The sequence below is a fragment of the Ochotona princeps genome, chromosome 10, assembly GCF_030435755.1.
Source record: "Ochotona princeps isolate mOchPri1 chromosome 10, mOchPri1.hap1, whole genome shotgun sequence".
Taxonomy (NCBI): domain Eukaryota; kingdom Metazoa; phylum Chordata; class Mammalia; order Lagomorpha; family Ochotonidae; genus Ochotona; species Ochotona princeps.
The window spans coordinates 75207537-75228268 of NC_080841.1; the positions used below are offsets into that span (position 1 = coordinate 75207537).

General features: G+C 48.1%; 1 protein-coding gene across 2 annotated transcripts in view; it reads right to left on the minus strand.

Moving 5' to 3' along the window:
* The window catches only part of MPP7 (MAGUK p55 scaffold protein 7), a 173814-nt gene that overhangs the window by 109088 nt on the left and 43994 nt on the right, over window positions 1–20732 (minus strand). For both annotated transcript variants that reach the window (XM_058669646.1, XM_058669645.1), the window contains exon 2: window positions 14047–14186. In XM_058669646.1, coding sequence (XP_058525629.1) covers window positions 14047–14083 — 37 coding nt within the window. In that variant the 5' untranslated portion in view covers window positions 14084–14186. The remainder of the gene's footprint in view (window positions 1–14046; window positions 14187–20732) is intronic.

The window sequence follows — 20732 nt, forward strand, 5'->3', positions numbered from 1 at the left end:
AATGCAAATAATGGGAGTTTAGATAGCCAGGGATATTGTTAGAGTTTTGCCCTAATCTACCTAGCTCCCCATTGTCCTGTCAGTCCTTAAAGCTGGTGAAACCGACAGTGATGACTGAGTACTAGTCAAACTCGGGACTCAGTAAGACACAGCAGCCCTGGTGCCTGTCCACAGGAGCACACACTTGTGCACAACAGCCACTACAGCACACTCAGGCAAGGCTGGGGGGAAGTGCTGCAAAGAACAGCATGCTGGGGAAAGGCTTTGAAAAACTTGGAGCAAATGGCTTAAGGCTGTATGAGGGTGGGAGTGCACACCCCCAAAGTTCACCCTAACACAGCGCTGCGGGCAGGTGGGGACCGTGGAAAGGTAACTGGCCTGAGAGTTCCATCCTGAAGAATAGATTAGGGATTGATTCTGTGGCATAATGAGTTAAGCCACTGCCTGAAGCACTGGCATCCTATATGGGTGCCAGTTCAAGTCCCGGCTGCAGCACATCTAACCCAACTCTGTTAATCCACCTGGGAAAGCAAAGGAAAACGGACCAAGTGTTTGGGTCCCTTCACCCATGTGGGAGACCTGGATGAAGCTCCTGCCTCCTAGCTTTGGACCCTGCTAAGTACTGGAGGAGGGACCACTGCCCTCTTGAGGTGATAGGGATGCCCTAGATACCAGGGGTGTTAGGGAAGAGTGATGGGTCTACGGCAATGATGCCACACGGTAAGTGAGGCAAGTACCCCAAGTCCTGAGAAAACGCAATGGGTATATTTAACGTGCGAAGAGGGAGAGGTGCAGAAGACTACATGGAAGAGACACAAAGAGAGATGGAGAATACAGCCAACTCTCACAGCAGTTCTGGTGTGAAAGCAAACTTCTCTAGGGAGCCAGGGAAAGCCACTTCCTGAAGACAACAAGAAATCAGTATACAAACACAAGGATGCAACTCTGAGTGTGTGGGGCAGAGGGTGGATCTGGAGAGCTGCCCCTTGGCAGGCAGGAGGGTGCAAGCAGGTGCAACCGGGACAAAAAGCACAGCAGCTCACCTGGGTGCCAGGCAGGGAGGCAGTAGATCAGGAGGGAGCGTGCCAGGAGAGCCAGGCCAGGAAGAAAGCACAGGCCAGCCACTTAAGAGAGGAGAGACTGGAGTGCCTGCGCCCTGTCTGCTGCCTCCCAAGGTACGCAGCAGCCATAGGCAGGACGCTGGAAACTGTCAGGGGCAGAGCTGGAACTCAGGAGGCTTCAGCACTGTGTGCCAACCACGTGCTCCCACAGCAGGTGCGACACCCAAGAGTTAGCTATGTTTTATCCAGAAGCCCAAAGCGACAGAACACAATGTTGCTGCACATTTCTATACAATTTAAAACAATACTTTGATCACTTTAACATGACTCTGGCAGGGAGGGTCCTAATTGGGTATAAACCCTTTTCCAACAGCACAACTCAGAGCTTTCCCATCCAGGCATTCCCTGAGGCGTCAACCAGCTTCCCCTCAGCTGCCACAGCCTGCTCCTTCGGGACCCCATGGGATGACCCCAAAGACAACCAACAGACTTGTCCCAAGTCCTGCCTGAGGCTGAGCACACCGGATAACACACCACACTGTGCACACAGGAAGCTGGCACCCCTGACCTCTATGCTTCCCAGCCAGCCTTGTTTCTGCCTGCAGTACCGGCCCTGTGCCGGGCACCATGAGAGACTGGGGGGGGGGCAGTGCTGAGAGGAGGGGACAGAACAGGCATTAGGAAGCGCAAGCAGAACTGCGAAGGCAGAACTCTGAAAAGCATCCGAGGTGGGGCAGGAGGGGGGCGGGGGCGCCGGGAAAGTGACCAGGTTGCTGGGCTCTGGAGGACGGCAGAGACGGTTCGTCCAAGGCAGGGACGGCCATACCCAGAGGGAAGCAGTGAGGACATGAGGCAGTGCCCATGGGGGTGCTGGAAACCCCTCCTTAGCCCCAGAGTTAGGTGCCTAGACTCGCGTCAAAGGGCACAGTTACAGATGCCAGCTTATACTTAAACTCACATGAGGCAGTATGCAAGTCCAAGAATATTTTAACCAAAACTAACGGACAGCATGGAACGGCACCCACTCCCCTCTCTTTACCCCCACTGTCCTTTCCAAAGAAACCCATCCTTGTGCACACATCAACACGTACCTCCTCCGAAAACCCAAGGGGGAAGATGGTCAGCAAAGACCGCATATCCACTTACACGGGTTACAAGAAACTTCTGGTTAGAAAGCTTACTTTTCTCTGTTTTATTACTGTATCTGGGCAAACGGAAATTGGTATCGAATCTAGGGAAATGAAAATAATGCCTATGATATTAATTCCTCCAAACCTACTTAATATACAAAAGCACTAAAACAAACAAACAAACAAGATACAGAAGCACAAAAAGAGCGAAGAAAGTTTTCCAATTTTAGAAAACTGCTTCAAAAACAAAGCCCCAAAGCCCAGGGTACCGTGCAGAAAGAGAGGAGCTGCTCCTGGGAAAGTCTGTGTCCCCACAGGCAGGCACACTCCTCAGCCTGCAGATCCCGGATGCCCCACATTCCTGACAGCAGAATGGAAAAACTTACCGCAAGTCTAGAGAAACTGAATACCACCATTCTTGTCATAACCCTCATAGCTTCGTTATTAGGACAAGTCTGGGGAAGCCATAAACCTGTGCTCAATGATAAAACAAGACGCTGTCTGCATTCAATCACGTTAGATAGCACAAGCGACCAAATACTTAGAGACGACGGAGGAAGAGGCTCCAGAAGCTGAAAAATCAAAAGGTATTTACTGAAGGTTTTTCTGATTTTTTGTTACTATTACTCAGGTTCTGTACAATGCAGACAGCCCTAGGACCCAAACACTTTACTGTAACCTAGGGCTAATAAACACTACAGAACATATATTGAAGCCCAGAACAACACTATAAAACTTTATTATATTAATAAAACGGGATACAGCAAGCTTTCAATTTTCCACTTTGTCAAAGGTAAAATAATCAGCAGTATTCAGTGCCATTCCTAGCAAGCTTTGCTTTTTCTCATTTAAAGCCCGACTGGCTTCCAAATGCAGCTATACTCCCGACAGAAGCACCCTTTGTCTCACACCATCCCTCCACAGCAAACGGCTTGTGAAAGCACTTCGCAAGTGGGGTTGGGAAATGTGCAAAATCACTGAAATAAATAGTGCAGTTGGCTTAATGACACATTATACAAGTGCCTTAAAGTCTATAAAATCAGAATGAGTTAAGAGAAGGCAAGTGGATATACCTGGGTGTGACTTTCATTTTCATCTCTGAGTTTTAAACATCAGTTCCAATTTGTAATCAACTAGTCTAGCTTGCTTTTTTTCGGGAGGAGGGGCAAAAAGCAATTATCAAATGTATGACGGAATATTAGTATTCAGCAGTCCTCATCCCAAAAATAAAGTCACAGCAGAGAGAAAACTATTCCTAAAATCCTTACAAATAAATGATGGCCTAGAGCTGTCTTTCCCAAAAGCTGATTCCATTTATGCTACATTAAATCAATTCTAGAACTAACTAGACTTGATATTTGGCTAGAAAAAGCAAACAAATAGAAACACACTGTACTAGCCTTATGGCAGTAAGCAGTAAGTTGAGACTTATTTCCATTTTTCTCCATTTTCATTACATGTTTAAAATCTGGCACATCTTGCAGTTGGATCAGATGAAAAGTGAATCTAGATCTGCTGTGACATTGCAGGGAGCAACCTGGAGCTCACGGTGGGTCACGTGGGAAGTAACACATTAACGGCAACCATGTCACAGAAGCACGCAGCAGCCTTCTGGCGGCACACCACGCTACAGGGGAACAGAGCTTCCCCCAGGACTGCAACAACAATCAATACAAAGAATGATGAGTGTAGCCAGCGCTGGCATCTCATATGGGAGTGTGAAGAGCCCACAGCTCTGCTTCTGAGCTGGCTTCCTGCTCAGACACATGGCTGGGAGGCACAAGATGAAGGCTCCAATGGCTGCAGTCCTGCCACCCATGCGGACAGAGCTCTTAGCTCTGGTTTGCCCCAGCCCCAGCTGTTGACATCTGGGCAGTAAACTAGCACTCGGGTCACATGAAAGGAAGAAAGGTCAGTCTGTCTGTCTCCTCTCTCTCTCTACTTCTCTCTCTCTCTCTGTCTCTGTCTCTCCCTCTCCCCCTCTGCTTCTGGGACCCAAGTACATAAACTGATTTTTAAGAACTCTTACAGATTTAAGAGCATTCACGTGAATCCTTAATGTGAATGTTCTCAAGTATACTTTGATTTGTCACCACATCATTGCCAGCTGAACAACAGCTACTGAACTAAATCACTCTAGAGCCCCGATCTCCAGTGTCACTGGAACAGCTCCTGCTGTGACCCTAGAGTTCTCTTCTAGAAGGAAAAATAGTCATGTCTTTTCAATGACAAAGAACAATCTACTGAAAAAAAAAAAACTACAGAAGCTGGTGCTGTGGCACAGTGGGTTAAGCCACCATCTACAACTCTGGCATCCCATAGGAGCTCTAGTTCAAGTCCTAGCTGCTTCACTTCCTATGCAGCTCAAATGTGAGGTCTCTCTCAATCATTTTGTTCCATGGAAGTCTGGTCCACTACACTAACATCATAGTCTTATCTGGGATGCCACACACAAAGCTGAAGTGGCCAACATGATGACATAACAAGTTAAGCCTTTGCTTGCAATGCTGGCATCCCATATGGGTGCCGGCTCAAATCCCGGCTGCTTCACTTCTAATCCAGTTCCCTGCTAATGTGCCTAGGAAAGCAGCAGAGGATGGCCCAAGTGCGTGGACCCATGTGCCACTCTGAAAGCAGCTCTTGGCTTCAGACCAGTCATGCTCTGGCCATTGTAGCCATCTGGGGAGTGAACCAGCAGATGGAAGACTGCTCTCTCTCTCTCTCTCTCTCTCTCTGTCTCTCTCTCTCTCTCTCTGTCTCTCCTCTCTACATAAATATGCCTTTCAAATAAAAATAAATCAATCTTTAAAAAATTCCAAACATAAGCAAAAATAAAGATGACAAATTAGTCTATGTAAGAGCTTGGCCAGTTAACTAAGCAAGGAAAAAAACTACCTGGCTTTACAACATACTGCTCTTCGAAAGAGAAATACTGTGAATACCAAAGTTAGCAGAATTAGAGAAACCAAGGTCTCCAAATGATTTCGTTAAAAGACTAATTAAATTATTGCCAGAGAAGCCAACCAAAGTGCTACTAGAAAATGTTGGGGCCCTGTGCGATGGCTCCAGCTGGCTAATCCCACCCCTTCAAGCACGGGATCTCATGTGGGTGCTGGTTCGTATCCCAGCTACTTCACTTCCCATTCAGCTTCCTGCTTGTGGTGTGGGGAAGCAGTTGAGGATGGGCCAAAGCCTTGGGACCCTGCAACCGCTAGACGAATCTCCCAGCTTCTGGCTTTAGATCCGCTCAGCTCCAGTCATTGTGGTCATTTGTGGGGTGAACTAAGGGATATAAAATCTTTCCCTCTGTCTCTTCTTTCTCTGTAAGTCTGCCTTTCCAACAAAGATAAATCAAGAAAGAAAGCAAGCAGGAGGGAGGGAGGCAGGGAGGAGGAAGGACACAAATGACAGCGGCTTACACAGTTTACCATTCTGAAACCATAACCTAAAACTATCCCATTTAAATTAAAAACGCAATCACATTTTTGCTTCCTTTATCTGGATGAAGTGCTGATGGTTCTCCCCTCATTTTCTCCCCTCATTTTCTAGGCTCCACCTAACCTGTTTCATGTGCTTTAGCTCTTCCTGTTATCCAAATTTATTAGACAACATGGGCCTCCAACTGAGAGCACCAATGAAAGGAGAAAATGATTACAACTACTGAAGTTGACACTGCTTTTGTAATGAACTTCGTAATTCACTCAGGAGGCAGGCAATGAGAACCTTCCATCCACTGGTCCACTCTCCAAATGACCACCAGGCTGGAGGTGGGCCAGGCCAAAGCTAGGAGCCAGGAACTAACTTCTGGTGTCCGTGTGGATGGCAGGAAGTCAAGTACGTGAGCCATCACTGCTGCCCCCATGAGTCTACACTAGCAGGAAGCGAGAACTGGGAACTAGGCTGGATACGGAGAGCCCAGGCGCTTGGATACAAAAAAGATTTATCTATTTTTATGCAAAAGGCAGATTTTACAAAGAGAGGAGAGACAGAGACAAATATAAATATCTTCCATCTGCTGGTTCACTTCCCACATGGCTGAAATGGCCAGAGCTAAGCTGATCCCAGACTAGGAGCCAGGAACTTTTGCTGGGTCCCCCTTGTGGGTGCAGGGTCCTCCGCTGCTTTCCTAGGCCACAAGCGGGCAGCTGGATCAGAGCAGCTCAGCTCTGGGTGTTGTGGAGCAGGGAACCAGTAGATAGCAAATCTTTCTGTCTCTCCTTCTCTCTGTAAATCTTTCAGATAAAAATAAATAAATCTTTATAAAAGAGAGAGAGAAAGAAAGAAAGAAGAAAAAGAAGCAGAGCATCTGGAATGCAATTTAGTGCCCATATGGGATTCAGTGCCACAGACAGGTTGGAGGATAAGCGTGCTGTGCCACTGCGCTGGCCTCCAAGACAAGGTCTCAGCCACTACCTAAACACCTGCCAAAGACCCTAGCCTTAAAACACAGTATGGATCTACCTGTACTGGGAAAAGTAGAAACAGAAGCACATCTCATCAACCGAAAGACTACCAAAGCAGTAAAAAACAGAAAACACAACAGTGAGCATAAGGTTTCATTTAACCTGACCACCAGTTTCCCACTATCTGCAGAGCTCTGCTAGTGAAAAATCGCTGACCAACAGTGGCATAACCCCACAAAAACTTTCTGGTGATTCTAAACAAAGGATCCTGAAGGCTCTGCAAACAGCCTCAGGTAAAACACCAGTAAATGCCCTCTAAGTTGTCACTGAACAGAGCTGAGCACTACAGAAGGGGAATGGAACACAGGATGTCCAGGGGTTGAAAAGCTGGACCCCTTCCTCACACTGCACACAAACAGGAATTCAAACTGGACCAACAATCTAAACGTCTGAGAGTAAGAACCAGGAAACAGAGGAAAACACAGAGAATGCTAAGTAGGACCTTGGGTTTGGTAATGGATCCTGAGACATGAGATAAGAAGCAATACATGAAAATAACAAGCAAAGCTTCACTAAATTAAAAGCTTTTGTGCATCAAAGGACAACATCAAGAAAATAAAAGCCTACAGAATGAGAGAAAATGCTAGCAAATAATAAATGTGGCTTTTAATATTTATAAGAGACACACAATTCCTAAAACTCAGTATCAAGAAGACAACTCTATTTTAAAAATGGAGAAAGGACTCGAACAGACATTTCTCCAAAGAAAGAAGACAAACACCCAGCAAGAACATGAAAAGACATGCACTGTTGTTGGTCACCAAGGAAATGCAGGCCCATGTTGTACCTACTAGAATGGACACCATTAGAAAGAAATGGGAAATAAAAGAATGTTTATGAGAATGCAAAGACACTGCTTGTAGAAATGCTAAATTTCAGAGTATGCCAATTCTAACCCCAGAATGCCCAAATGGCTAAGCAGCTGCAGCTCCGGGTTTACGGCTCAAACAAGCTGTATCAAGGACTCAATCGGGCACTCACGCAGCCAGGTCCACTGTAGGGCCATCCACAGTGGCCCGAAGAGGAAAACATCCACATGTCCGTCGCAGAAGCACGGACACACTAAAAGCAGGATGGGACAGACCCCGGGGCACTCTCTAAGCAGAAACAGGACCCACTTCCTCACACCACAGGCTGCACACCACCTGGGTGAAACCTCCCAAATACACAAAGTGGTGCAAGTCGGCCCACATGAGGGACAGGAGTCACAAGACTGCACTTCACCAGTGCCTGCAGCAGACCGCGTCTGCAGACAGCTCAGAGCAGTGCCTGCCAGGGGCTGCAGGCAAGGCAAGAGGGACTCCTAACAGATGCAATGCTTGTCCTGGGACAGCAAGAGCTTCTGGAAAAGAGAGTGGTGACACTGTCAAAAGAGTGAGCAATGCTCCTGAGTTGTATGCTTAGAAACGGCTAAAATGGCAAACTGTATAACATATATATAAATAGAGAGAGGGGGAGAGAGAGAGAGTGCGAGCGCAATGTTTAAAATTTAATTGGAAGGTAAACTACATAAACATCAATAAAGGTTGCATTGGTTACAGCAAAAACAGAAGTCATGACATTTGAAAAAAAAAAGACAATAAAATGAACGTCAAAATGCAACGCAGATACTGTACACTGAATGAAAGTCACCAGCAAGGGACTGTGCGATGGTTCAACTGGCTAACCCTCCACCTTCTCAAGACCAGCATCCCATACGGGCACCAGTTCATCAAAGTACAACTGTGGAAACACAGAAGTAAATAGATAGACAAATGAAAAACACAAAACAAAACTTACATATCCAGAGAAAGGACAGCTTACTTTGAACCCGCAGCCCTGGGTATGGAACCTCATTGTCTCGGGTGGCCAGTGCAGCAAGGGAAACACAGCTTTGTGCGCTAAGCAGCTGCGAATATAGAACTACACTGCCTCCGGCTTCTGACGTGCTATACGCAATGTTCAGAAAGGAAAGCAGATCGCATGTTCAGATAGCCAGCATCAGGGACAGTCTGATAGCAAAGGATCTTTTTACTCAAGACAGAGGGAAAAAACTGTGATAAAAATGCTGCCCTACAAAAACGGAATGAGAAACAAGCACAAAGAAGATGGAGACAAGTACAGAACCAGACACTCGGACTGCAGAAAGCTGTACCAGGATGCCTTTCCAGAGAGAGGAGTCAGAGCTCTCACAGCTGCATGTGGGCTGGGGGCAGGAGGGGTGCAAGCCTGCTCCAGTTCCAGGAGAGCGGGCAGAAGGAAATGGTTAATAATGGGTCTCAATGAAGACTCTGCATGGCCTTGCCTCAGATGACCACTACCGTAATGCCAAGACAATGTGCGGGAGGAAAACCCTGGTGCAAACCACACTAAATACACACAACACAGACAGGAGGGGCTAGGGAGAGAGACCATCAGCACAAAGAGAACCATCCCTATGAGGAGACTCAGTCACACAGTGCCCTGGAGCAAGTAACTCCCAATAGGAAGACAGAGAGACAGATGGCGCTCACACAAAAAGGTGAGCTCACACATTAAAAAAAAAAAAAAAAAAAAAAACCTAATTTCACAGCAAATCACAAATGAAAACCCATAGCAGGCAAAATCACAAGACAAATCCACAATTACCAAGGTTTTTTGTCTTGGGGTTTGTTTGTTTGTTTGGGGAGGGTTAATGCTTCTTGGTAATCTAAAGAACAGGCAGAAACAACGCCAACAAACAATAAAAACATGTTCTTAGATGATCCAATTAAACAGAAACGCCCAGATACATACAGACAGAAATTACACTGACCAACTCAAGAACATTACAAAGTTGCAAAACTGTGAAGAAGTTAAATTAAGGGCTAAGATTATTCTGGTATCAAAAAAAAAAAAGGTGAAATCCATGCACACAAGGCATCTTCACTTGTCAGAGTGCCAGTTCAAGTCCTGGCTGCTCTGCTTGCAATCCAGCTCCTTGCTCATGTGCCTGGGAAGGCGGTGAAGATAATCCAAGTGCTTGGACGCCAAGAAGGAGCGCCTGGCTCCTGGCTCTCACTCTCACTCCCACTCTTGCTCCGTCACTCACTCTCACCTTCAAATAAATAAATATTTTTTTTAAATTGCAACAAAATAATCTTAATTACGTTTTCTGTGAACTTCCTGAAGCACTCTCACAGACCTATTATTAAACACATACAGAATACGTGGCAAAAAAAATCCGTCCACAAAAATTTCAAAGAACTAAAATCATACTAATCCAGTTTCTGAACGGAAAGCAACTGAAGCACAAATCAGTAACAAACAAAATTCTTCCAAGCCTTATTTGTATATTTTAAAACATCCCAAATATCCAATTGCTAATTAACTATGAAATAGGGCAAAAACTAAACGAAATCAGAAACATTATGAACTGACGTAACACAAAATTCTGAAATACCTAAATGAGAAAAGAGGAAACAAACTGCATATTTATGAAAAACAGTATTTCAAAAAATTACAGAACGGCAAAAAATTAATGACATAAAAGTACATGCACAGTAGAGAAACTGATAAAACTAAAAGTTGTACACACAAAGACTAACCCATAACAAAACTAATTGAGAGGAGGAGGCAAAACCATCCACACTGACCCCAACCAAAAAGAAACAGTGTGGGAACTACGGACATATTCTAGGAACAATTATTTCACCACAAAGTTACAATTTTGAATGAAATGAACTGAGTCTTTGAAAAATACACATCATCTGGGCCCGGTGGCGTGGCCTAGCGGCTAAAGTCCTCGCCTTGAACGCCTCGGGATCCCATGTGGGCGCCGGTTCTAATCCCGGCAGCTCCACTTCCCATCCAGCTCCCTGCCTGTGGCCTGGGAAAGCAGTCGAGGACGGCCCAATGCATTGGGACCCTGCACCCGCGTGGGAGACCCAGAAGAGGTTCCAGGTTCCCGGTTTCGGATGGCGCGCATCGGCCCGTTGCGGCTCACTTGGGGAGTGAATCATCGGACGGAAGATCTTCCTCTCTGTCTCTCCTCTTCTCTGTATATCCGGCTTTCCGATAACAATAAAAATCTTTAAAAAAAAAAAAAAAAGAAAGAAAAGAAAAATACACATCATCAAAACTGACTTCAGGAAGAAACAGAATGTGATCTTAGAAGAATATTTAAACTAAATGAACTGGTTGCCAAAAATCTTGCCAAAAAGAAAAACTCCCAGGCCCAGGTAGCTCATGGAGGAAGAAAGACCTCTCCCCGACACAGGGGAAGAGGCTCACCGCACTTTGCGAAAAACGGTGGGAAACAGGCTAGAACTCACTGACGAACACAGCGCCAATCCCCAACAGAACACAGCAGTCTCCACAAACAACAGTGCAGGACTGCAACCCAACGGGGTGAGCTGGCTTAAGGTACACACATGAGTGCAGCTTACTGGGTCAGGGGGCTGATGGGAAGCCAAGGGGATGGCCACCTGAAACATGCACTTGATTAAGATTTACAGGCTAAAGACTAAGCACTTAGCATAAAGGGGGAGTGGGAGATGAGGAAACAGCCAACAAGGAGTCCAGGAAACCTTTCCTCATAAAGAAGATAAATGGGGAAAACCAGAGCAAACAGGACAACAAGGAAATGCTGAAACAATGACTTTGAGATCCAAACCAAGGATGCCCACTGCCTCCCTTGGCATTCAGGCCCCAGGGGGGTGGCACAAGCCAGGGAACTGACTGGCATTACCCAATGCCACGGGGAACAACCAGATGTTGGCATGGGAAAACATGAATGTGGAACCCTGGCCCACATCTCACACAAAACCTACCGGAGAATATTTTAAGAAGAAAAGAAAAAAAAGAATACAGAAAAGGCAAAAAGGAAGACCTTCACGACCACAAGCTAAGGAAATGTTTCAGGAACAAAACGCCCAACTCTCTAATCCCAAAGGAAAAAGATGCTGGGGGGACAGGGAACAGCAACTTGTGGGCGGGGAAAGTTACATAGGACCATGCTGAGAATACGGGCTGCTGGCAGTGAGCAGGGAGCCCAGTTAAGGACGGGTGATTTGAGGCTTAGAGTTAGAGAGTTGCTGAGTGCTGTGTGTTTAAATTGCTGCTAGGCATCTTCTGGGAAGTTTCCAGTCCACTACAGCAGCCCTACAGCAGCCCATGGAGTTGACCAGGGGCTGCACCCAGCATAGGGGCCAGGTAGACAAGGGGTAGCCAACATGCACTGTTCCCTGAAAGCTATGACTCCACAGGCAGAGGACTCTTCTCTCACACCTCGTCAAATGCCACCGCTGCTTCGGTGGGTACACACTCTAGACCACACCACAGGACTGAGTTCTCAGTGAGTTCTCAGTGCTCAGCTTTGGCTTACACCAACCCTAACTGCCCGGAGCATGTGGAGACTGAACCAGCACACACAAGACTTCGCATTCTTGCTCTCTCCTAAAGAAACAAATGAAAAGTGCAAAATAAACAAAACAAAAAGAGTAACCATTCAACTTAAACATTAAAAAGATGGGTGGATTTCTATTTATAAAGTACAACAACAAACAAAGCTAAAGTATTCTGCTTAAAAATGCTTACAAAATCTGGGCTCAACACAGTAGCTCAGCAGCTAAAATCCTCACCTTGCATGCACCAGGATCCCATGTGGGCGCCGGTTCTAATCCCAGTGGCCCCACCCCATCTCCCATCCAGCTCCCTGCTTGTGGCCTGGGAAAGCAGTGGAGGGTGGCCCAAAGCCTTGGGACCCTGCACCCATGTGGGAGACCCAGAAGAAGTTCCTGACTCCTGGCTTCAGACTGATTCAACTCCGGCTGTTGCAGCTGCTTGGGGAGTGAATCAGCAGATGGAAGACACTTCTCTCTGTCTCTCCTCCTTTCTATATATCTGACTTTGCAATAAAACAATAAATAAACAGATCTTAAAAAAAACAATGCTTACAAAATGCTAACTAAATTAAGCGTCACTGCTTGGTCATGTTGTTTACATTAAAGGCAGAGAGACAAAAAGAGTGACAGTGACAGAGCGAGATCTTCCATCTGCTGGCTCACTACCCGGATGTTCCCAATAACTGAAGCAGGAACAGGCTAAAGCCAAGAGCCAGGAGCTCCTCCCAGGTCCCCACAGAACCCAAGCAGCTGGACCACCTTCTGTAGCCATCCCAAGTGCATTATCAGGGAGCTGAATTGGAAGCTCAGCAGCTGGGTGTCAAACCTTCCATACAGGATAGCTGTGCTGCAGGTGGTGGCTTAAGCCACTGTGCCACAGCATTGGCCCCGGAATCGCTTTTTCTGCCCTTGCTACCCCTGTAAGAGGTGCAGAGGTAGTAACTGAGAAGGAAAACGGGGTGGCTTTCAGGGTGTTTGATTCTTAGGCCAGGCGGTGGCCACCTGGACATGGGTGTTACAACCACTTTCAAAACCATGCTTACAAAAAATTTACAGGCGTTTCTGCACAAGTATTATGTTTCACATTATATGATGTTTGAAAAAATCATACCTAATGAAATTATAAAACTAAAAAGAGGCAATTGTATGGGAAGGGAATCAGTCCACTATCAGATTACCAGCAGCACAGCATTATACCAGAATAAAAATAAGAGCTACTCCCTTGCTGAAAAGAAGACCATTCCCTATGTGTTACCAAGTCTGGACTTACGAAGAGGCTTCCTCAAGAACTTGGTAGAAAAGGAATCGTGGCTGGTGCTGGGCATAGTGGGTAAAGCCGCTGCTATGAGCCAGCCTTCCATGTGGCTGTGGGTTGCAGTCCTGGCTGCTCCACTTCCGATCCAGCTCCCTGCTAATGTACCTAGGTGGTCAATGGATGGTGGTCCAAGTACTTGGACCCTGAACCCATATAGGAGACCCAGATGAAGCTTCCAGCTTCTGGCTTCCACCTGGCCCAACTCCGGCCACACAGCCAGTCAACCTGTCTCTCCCCACCCCGCCCCAGCAGGAGACTCCATGCACACTCAACGTGTGTGTGCAAGTGCGGGACAACACCCCCTTCTGGAAATATTCAGTCTCAGCATCTCCAAGTCCGTCGCTCAGTTGTAACTGACTCCCTTCATGGCCCACATTCGTTTCTGCAGAGTTTTCAGGCCTGGAGATACAGCTCGTGTGCGTGTTACAAGTAACTGCCACATGTGCAGGGAACGGGGTCTCGTGTGCATGTTACAGTAACTGCCACACTGCTCTGCATGAGCAGACACTCAAGTGTTGCCCTTCAAACACACACCATCATCCCAGCTTGGTGGGACAGCAGGTGCCCCAGAGCACTGGGGGAGTGCAGGGGGGCAGGGAGTATCCACAGGGCAGGTCCAGCTGAGCTCCCAGTCCTCCCATTAGCCACACCGAGACAATCTGGAACCCTGGCTACACGTGCTCAAAACAACACTCGTTCCAGTGGAAGGAAATTTCAGTCAAGGGGCTTGCATACCTGTGTCACTGCCAGATCCCATGGCCAAGGCTGGCATGATGCCACTGCTCCACCCACCAGCCTCAGTGAGCCACACGGGGTCCAATGCACGGCCCACAGCCACGCCGGCTGCCAAGACTCACGGATCTTGGAAGCTGATGCTAGAAAGCAAAGAAAGATTTACATTAAAAACTGTTATGGCTAAGAGGACATTGTGTAACAAATTCGCCCTTCCAATTTCAACACACCACCTGGGCCCTCACAGTCTCTTCTCTTTCTATTTTCTTTCCTACAGGCTACAGGCTGAGAGTTCAATGAATGGAAGAGCTTCTGCTACTGACATGTGCACTTCTCGCAGGAAGCCTAACCGCACCTTGCGCAGGGTACCCAGGCCTCCTGCAAGGCTGGGGACTGATGACTGGGCTGGGGAACCCGAAAGAGCTTCTGGACAGTCCGTGCTGTCTCGGAGTCCTTTCCCTGCCATTAGCGCCCCGTTGCTGAGCCACACTCCTCACTGCAGAGCAAGGCCCCTGACGGCCGTCGGCCAGCAGCACGCAGGACGGGCTGGGCGTGTTTCCGGGGCTGGCAGAGGTCTCTAACGGAGGAACCTGCAGAAGCAGCAGGATGGAATCCCAGATTCACACGTGTCCTAGTCAGCCGAATGACACCTGACGATGCAAGCTGATACTCCAAAGTCTAGTCTTGCCAGAAAAACAAACCTTTGCTGTGTCTCAGAGAGTTTAAATTATATATATATATAAAATACATAGTAACTACTATATACTATATATATTTACTATGCTGACGAATGCTTATCTCAAAGCCATCAGCTACAGGCAGTGAGGACCTGGCTCAGCTCTGATCCTGTTAGTGTTAGGGTGTTATACAACCATTAAACACTCGAGATCCCTGCCCCCAAGCAGCGGGCCCAGGAACTCAGACTGCTTCAGAACAGCAAGTGAGGCATACGGCAGATTGGGCAGCACACAGCAACTAAACAATTACCACTGGCTATTAGGACCAGGATTTTTAAAAAAGAAGTTTTCTTGAACAACCCAAAGACGCGCATGTAAGGATACGGACAGACAAGTTCTCTGCACTCGGAGCACACTTGTAACCAATAGCCTGTGCAAGAACAAAACTTCAAGTACCCAAAACTCCTCGTTCGACGCCTGGGATTTTCAAAATATGGGTAATGAGATTATGAAACAAAAACAGAAGAGAAAGGGGCAAGATGAAAATTTACATTGGCCTAACACCTAGAAGGCGGCCATGTGTTTTAAATTTGGTTTTCTGCTGCCTAATAACGGAAAATCCACTCCATTTTTCCAAAAAAAAAAAAAAAAAAAATCCCAAGAACCACACAAAGTCTTTAAGTTCACTCTCTAATGGTCTGCCCCCAGATCTGAGCACAGTGAAAGCAGCCGTCTGCAGGCACCCTGTAACACACATTAGCAGGACAGCAGACGCAGCCTGCATGGGCACGCTGGCCTGCAGCAGTCCCCCAGCCTGCAAGTCGCCGGTTCCCTTCGCAGAAAAAAGAAAAGTGAGCAGGCCAACCCAGGCTTGGGGGAAAAACAAACAAACAAATAGGTAAATACACTGCAGACTCAGATTCTGTGGAGGCCCTCTGAGTTAGCTTTCTGCCTGCCCAGGGGGCTGCGGGAACGGCCTGTCCTGGGCCAGGCACTGCGCTGTGGCGGCCCAGCTTTCGCAGCCTGCCGAAGGCCATACAGGCAAACCCAGCCGCAGAGCAGGCCCGCGAAAGGGTGGCCGTTCCACACCAAGCGTAAATACAAACTCCCAGGGTGAAAACACAAAACCAGTGTAGAGGTGGAGGCGGAGGTGTGGGCTCAGGCGAGGGGGCACTGCTGCTGCTCTCCCCAGAGCTGCTGCCATCAACTCTAACCAACTGTCCCTTGGGTGAATTCAGGGGGACAAAGCCATTCACACCCCAGGAAAGTCAGAAATACCACCGGGTGACTGAAAGAACGCACTGAGCTAGCCGCTGGCTCTGCGGATGGGAACAGCCAACAGGAAAAGCCATGCAACTGAGCCGAGGTGTAAGACACATGCCTGCCAGGGAAGAACAGAGGGAAACTTACAAAAACTTGTACAACTTGCACATACACACGTTCACACATACACGTGTACATACACACAGACAGGGCAAAGCACATACACAGCTGGGGTGTGCTACATGTGTGTGTGTGTGTGTGTGTGTGTGTGTGCAACCGAAGCTCTGTATGTCATCAGAGCAGCCCTTGTGAGTGTGTGAGTGGTGCACACTGTCCCTACGTATATGGAAACACGCATACTCTATAGTCTATACGATGTACTATATAATCCATACCATGAAAAAATGGTTAAAGAATCTAGTTGCTATACCTTTATATGCACATATGCCATATAACAAGCTCATTTATGTTGACAGCAGACACAATTACAATTGGGTATATCCACATTCCATTCAAACTGAAGATGAAAACAGCTTCCTGTACTGGCCTGGCCGTACCCAAAAGCCCTGAGCATCTCATTCCTTATTTCATAAGGAACACCCAAGGTTACATGTTTCCAAAGCTACACCTCATTCTGTGGTGAGACCATCTTCTAGGAATAAATATTACAAACAATCTACTCATGGTGTACGAGTTCGATTTATTACTTTGAAGGGCACGGGGGGAGGGCGGAGAATATGAACGAATGAATGAATGAGATTGTTATGGGCAGGTTCTACCCCTGAAATCCTGAAATGCCCACAGGAGCTGTAGCGGGCCAGGATGGAGCCAGGAGCTGGGAGCCCGGCTGGGTCTCCCCTGTGGGCGGCACAGTGGCAGGCAGCTGGAATGGGACGGGGTGGGACCCCAGCCCACAGGCTGTGATGGGTCTCCCCTGTGGGCGGCACAGTGGCAGGCAGCTGGAATGGGACGGGGTGGGACCCCAGCCCACAGGCTGTGATGGGCATGTGAATCTTCACCTGCCCCATTCAAATACGAGAACATATTGTTTTAAAAAAATGATTCACTGGAACCCTAACCAAAATACTTAGTATTTTATAAAACTAGGTGGTGTGCTGGCTTGAACTTTCAAGTTAACTTTTTGAAGCAATGATGCTATTTTCTTTGGCTTAATTTATTGAAAAGGCTTTGGAATCTGTCAAACCTCAGCCATAATTATGACCCACCAACTGTTGTATGGAATCAATTTGCTACAACACAAAACACCAGCTGCTACAGTATGTCCTAGCAGGGATTACCAAGTACTCTCAAATCGAAGTTCAATCCGTCTTCCCATAAAAGAGGGAACGAGCTGGGACACCAGCAATGCCAACAGCAGTACCCAGTGCACCTGATGCATTCACAAGCCCCAGTGGAACCATTACGGCCCTTCGCTAAGAGGGCTTATTTTTGAAATTTCATTATTCCAGTCGTACCTTGCTTCTATATATCACACTGTATCAGGTTCTCCTGGCATTGATCATGTGGAAACAAGGAGACCTGGGAGGATCTAGCAGCCCCGAAACGTCCAGTTTCTACCCAGTGAGGCGATTGCAAAACTCCTGGGGCAGTGATGCCACCTGGTGGCCAACTGCAGAACTGCAGGCATTTATGCACCAAAGCGCGGCATTTCCAATACAAGCTCTACCCAGTCAGACTGTCTCAACATCAGCGCGTGCACTCAATGCATATGAAAAAGAAACCAAGTAACTCCAAAAAGAAACTTCTGCCTCTTTACTCTGGTGAGTGTTCCAGAACATGAAAACTTTCTTAACTGTTGTCATAAGTAAACTAATAAATGCACTAACAGCCTTATGTCCACCATCAGGAGCTGGTAATTTGCTTGGGAATCCAACCATGGCTTATCCCAGCAATGACAAGGACTCCACAGTTACACGTGAGGATTCTGACAGAGCAATGAAGACAGCAGCTCCTGTGACTGCGAGCTCTAGCCACTGATTCACCTCCCTAGCCGCTCACAACAGCAAAGGCCAAAGCCAACACCTGGAACTCCATCCCGGTGCCCCTGTGAGTGACAGGGAGCCAAGCTCGCGCGCTGCCACCTGCTGCCTCCCGAGACAGGGCGGTGGGGAGCTGGGCTGTAACGAGGAGCGGCAGTGACTCACAGGGAGGCAGACATTCAGACGCATCTTCACTTGCGCAAATCATCACGCACTGGGATTTTTGTTTTCATCACTTCTATGGTGATTACAGTTAGGAATTGGTTGCTTTGGCCTTTTTTTTTCACAGTGCCATCTTAACCAAACCAAAAGCCAAATCTCAGTGGCAATTCAGTCTTGACTATTGGGAAGACGTTTTCCTGAGAAATGAATAGAGTCTGAGACTTCAAGGGAAATGATCGAGAGAAGGGGTCACCAACTAGAGCCCAGAAGCTTTCAAGCAACTGTATCAGAATGGGGAGTAAGACCTGCTATGGCTAGGTGGCCCTCGCTTCGGCTCAGCAAGCATGTAGACACAGGCACCCTGGGACCAAGGCCCCAGGCAGCCACGGCTTCATCGCTTCCCACACACGCGGGGTACCGACAAAGTGGCGGAGGGACTGAGAATCAGGGCTGCTCCTGTGTGCCCCACCACGCACAGTGTGTGACGGCAGCTGGGACAGGGGCTAACTCAGCAGGCTGACAGCACGGCCCTCTCACTCCTGCCCTGTGTGCCGCACCACGCACGGTGTGTGACGGCAGCTGGGACAGGAGCTAGCTCAGCAGGCCGGATTTCAGCCGTGCACGATGCAGGAGTGACATGCACTCCACTCGCAAGAGAGTCATTCACAGTGCCAGTGCAGCCAAGGAGTCATTTCTCAGATCGCACGCTGCCACTCCTCTTTGACAAAGTGCCACGTGTCAATGTTTGGCTTAATTCTCTCTCTCTCACACACCTCTCTCTCTCTCTCTCTCACACACACACACACACACACACACACACGCGATCCGCAGCGGGGCTGGCCGGTGGTGTGGCTCTGTTGACGCAGCTGGGGGAGCAGCAGAGGCTGGCCCAAGTGCTCAGGCGGGCCTGCCACCCACATGTGGGCCAGGATGGAAGGCCTGCCTCTGACCTGGTCCCAGTCCCGGCTGTTGAAGCCACCTGATCTAGACAGAGGATGTATCCTTCCAGTGTTACTTTACCTTTCAAGCAAAAAAAAAAAGTCTACCCCGAGCTACACAAGCTACTGCAATGCTCTGTCCCAAGCACAGAGGTGTGGGAGGTCAGCTTATGTTTGCATGCTGCCAATGAACACATGGCACCCAACAGCCAGCAGACACAGGGGGAGCAGACGGGGCAGCAGCGCCACTGAGCCAGCAACCAAAGAAATGAGGAACCACCAAGATTTGGCGGATGGGGGGCGTATTTTTCATAAGAATTGTATTTGTTAGTTCATAACAAGTTTTCAACCAGTTGTTTTTAAGAGAATTAAAACAGTTTTCAATCTCTCCATTTCTACTCCAATATATTAAGTGTTGGTCAATAATAGCCCACAGAATCAACATTCTTTAGAGTGTTTAACTTTTTTTAAAAAAAAGATCTATTTATTTGAAAGGCAGGTTCAATGTCAAATGGTTGCAATGGTGGGGGCAGGGCCAGGCAGCAGCGGGATCCAGGAGCTTCTTCCAGGTCTCCCACCTGAGGGCAGAGGTAACTGAGCATGCTCTGCTGCTCTCCCAGGTGCAGCAACAGGGAGCTGGAGGACAAGAGCAGCAGCTGGGACTCGAACCCGCACCCGGCACAAAAGGTGGTGGCTTAACCCAGTACACCTCCATGATTTCACAGGCCTTAACCCACCAGCCCAGATGATTTCACAGGCCTTATGAGCTGGCAGACACCATAGACCCACAGCGTTAACCACAATTTGAGGTTAGCCATTTCAGAGCCACTAAGCTGCTGCTTGGGAGGCTGGCTCCCCGTCTCAGAGTACCTGGCCGGGGTCCTGGCTAGTCTGTGCTTCCAGCCCACCTTCCTGCTGCTGTGCCCGGGAGGCAGCGGATGACGTACAGGGTCCTGGCTTCCTGTCACCCACATGGGGGAACCAGAAGGAGTTCCAGGCTCCTGGCTTTGACCTAGCTCCGCCCTGGTTATCATGGGCATTTTGGGGGAGTGAACCAGTGGACAGAAAATCCCCTCCCCAACTCTGAAGAAAAAGTATCAGGACAGGACTAAAAAATCAGCCAACAAAATTTTATTACAATCATTTACTACTTCCTATTTGAATTAGCATACACGAAATACACTATATTAATCAGCCTCACTTCTCACTAAATGTTAACAGAGTCACAAAAAAAACCAAAACAGGCCTTCCTCCATAAAGCGCCTGGCTGTGCCACGGCTGTGGCCATCACACGGGCGCAGCAGAGCACCTGGTACACCCTCCCACTAGACTGCAAAGCTGACTGTGGTGACTCGGCAAGTCCCGGCCCTCACTCCACACCCCTCTCCCACAAACCAGGATGCTGCCGCACCCAGCAAGTGAAAGCAAGGGGAGGGGAGAGCTCCCAGCCTTCGCCCACAGCAGGGCAACCTGGATCCACAGGAAGGAAACGCCCCCAACTCCTGGCTCCTGCCCAGATGCCAAGGAAGGACCTGGCTGGCAGGGCCAGTAGGAAGATGATTTGATGGGAGGGTGTGACGAGAGCACCTGGGACACTGCGCCTGTGCGGATGCAAGGCAGCAGAACAGGAGCAGGCCCCATGGACCCAC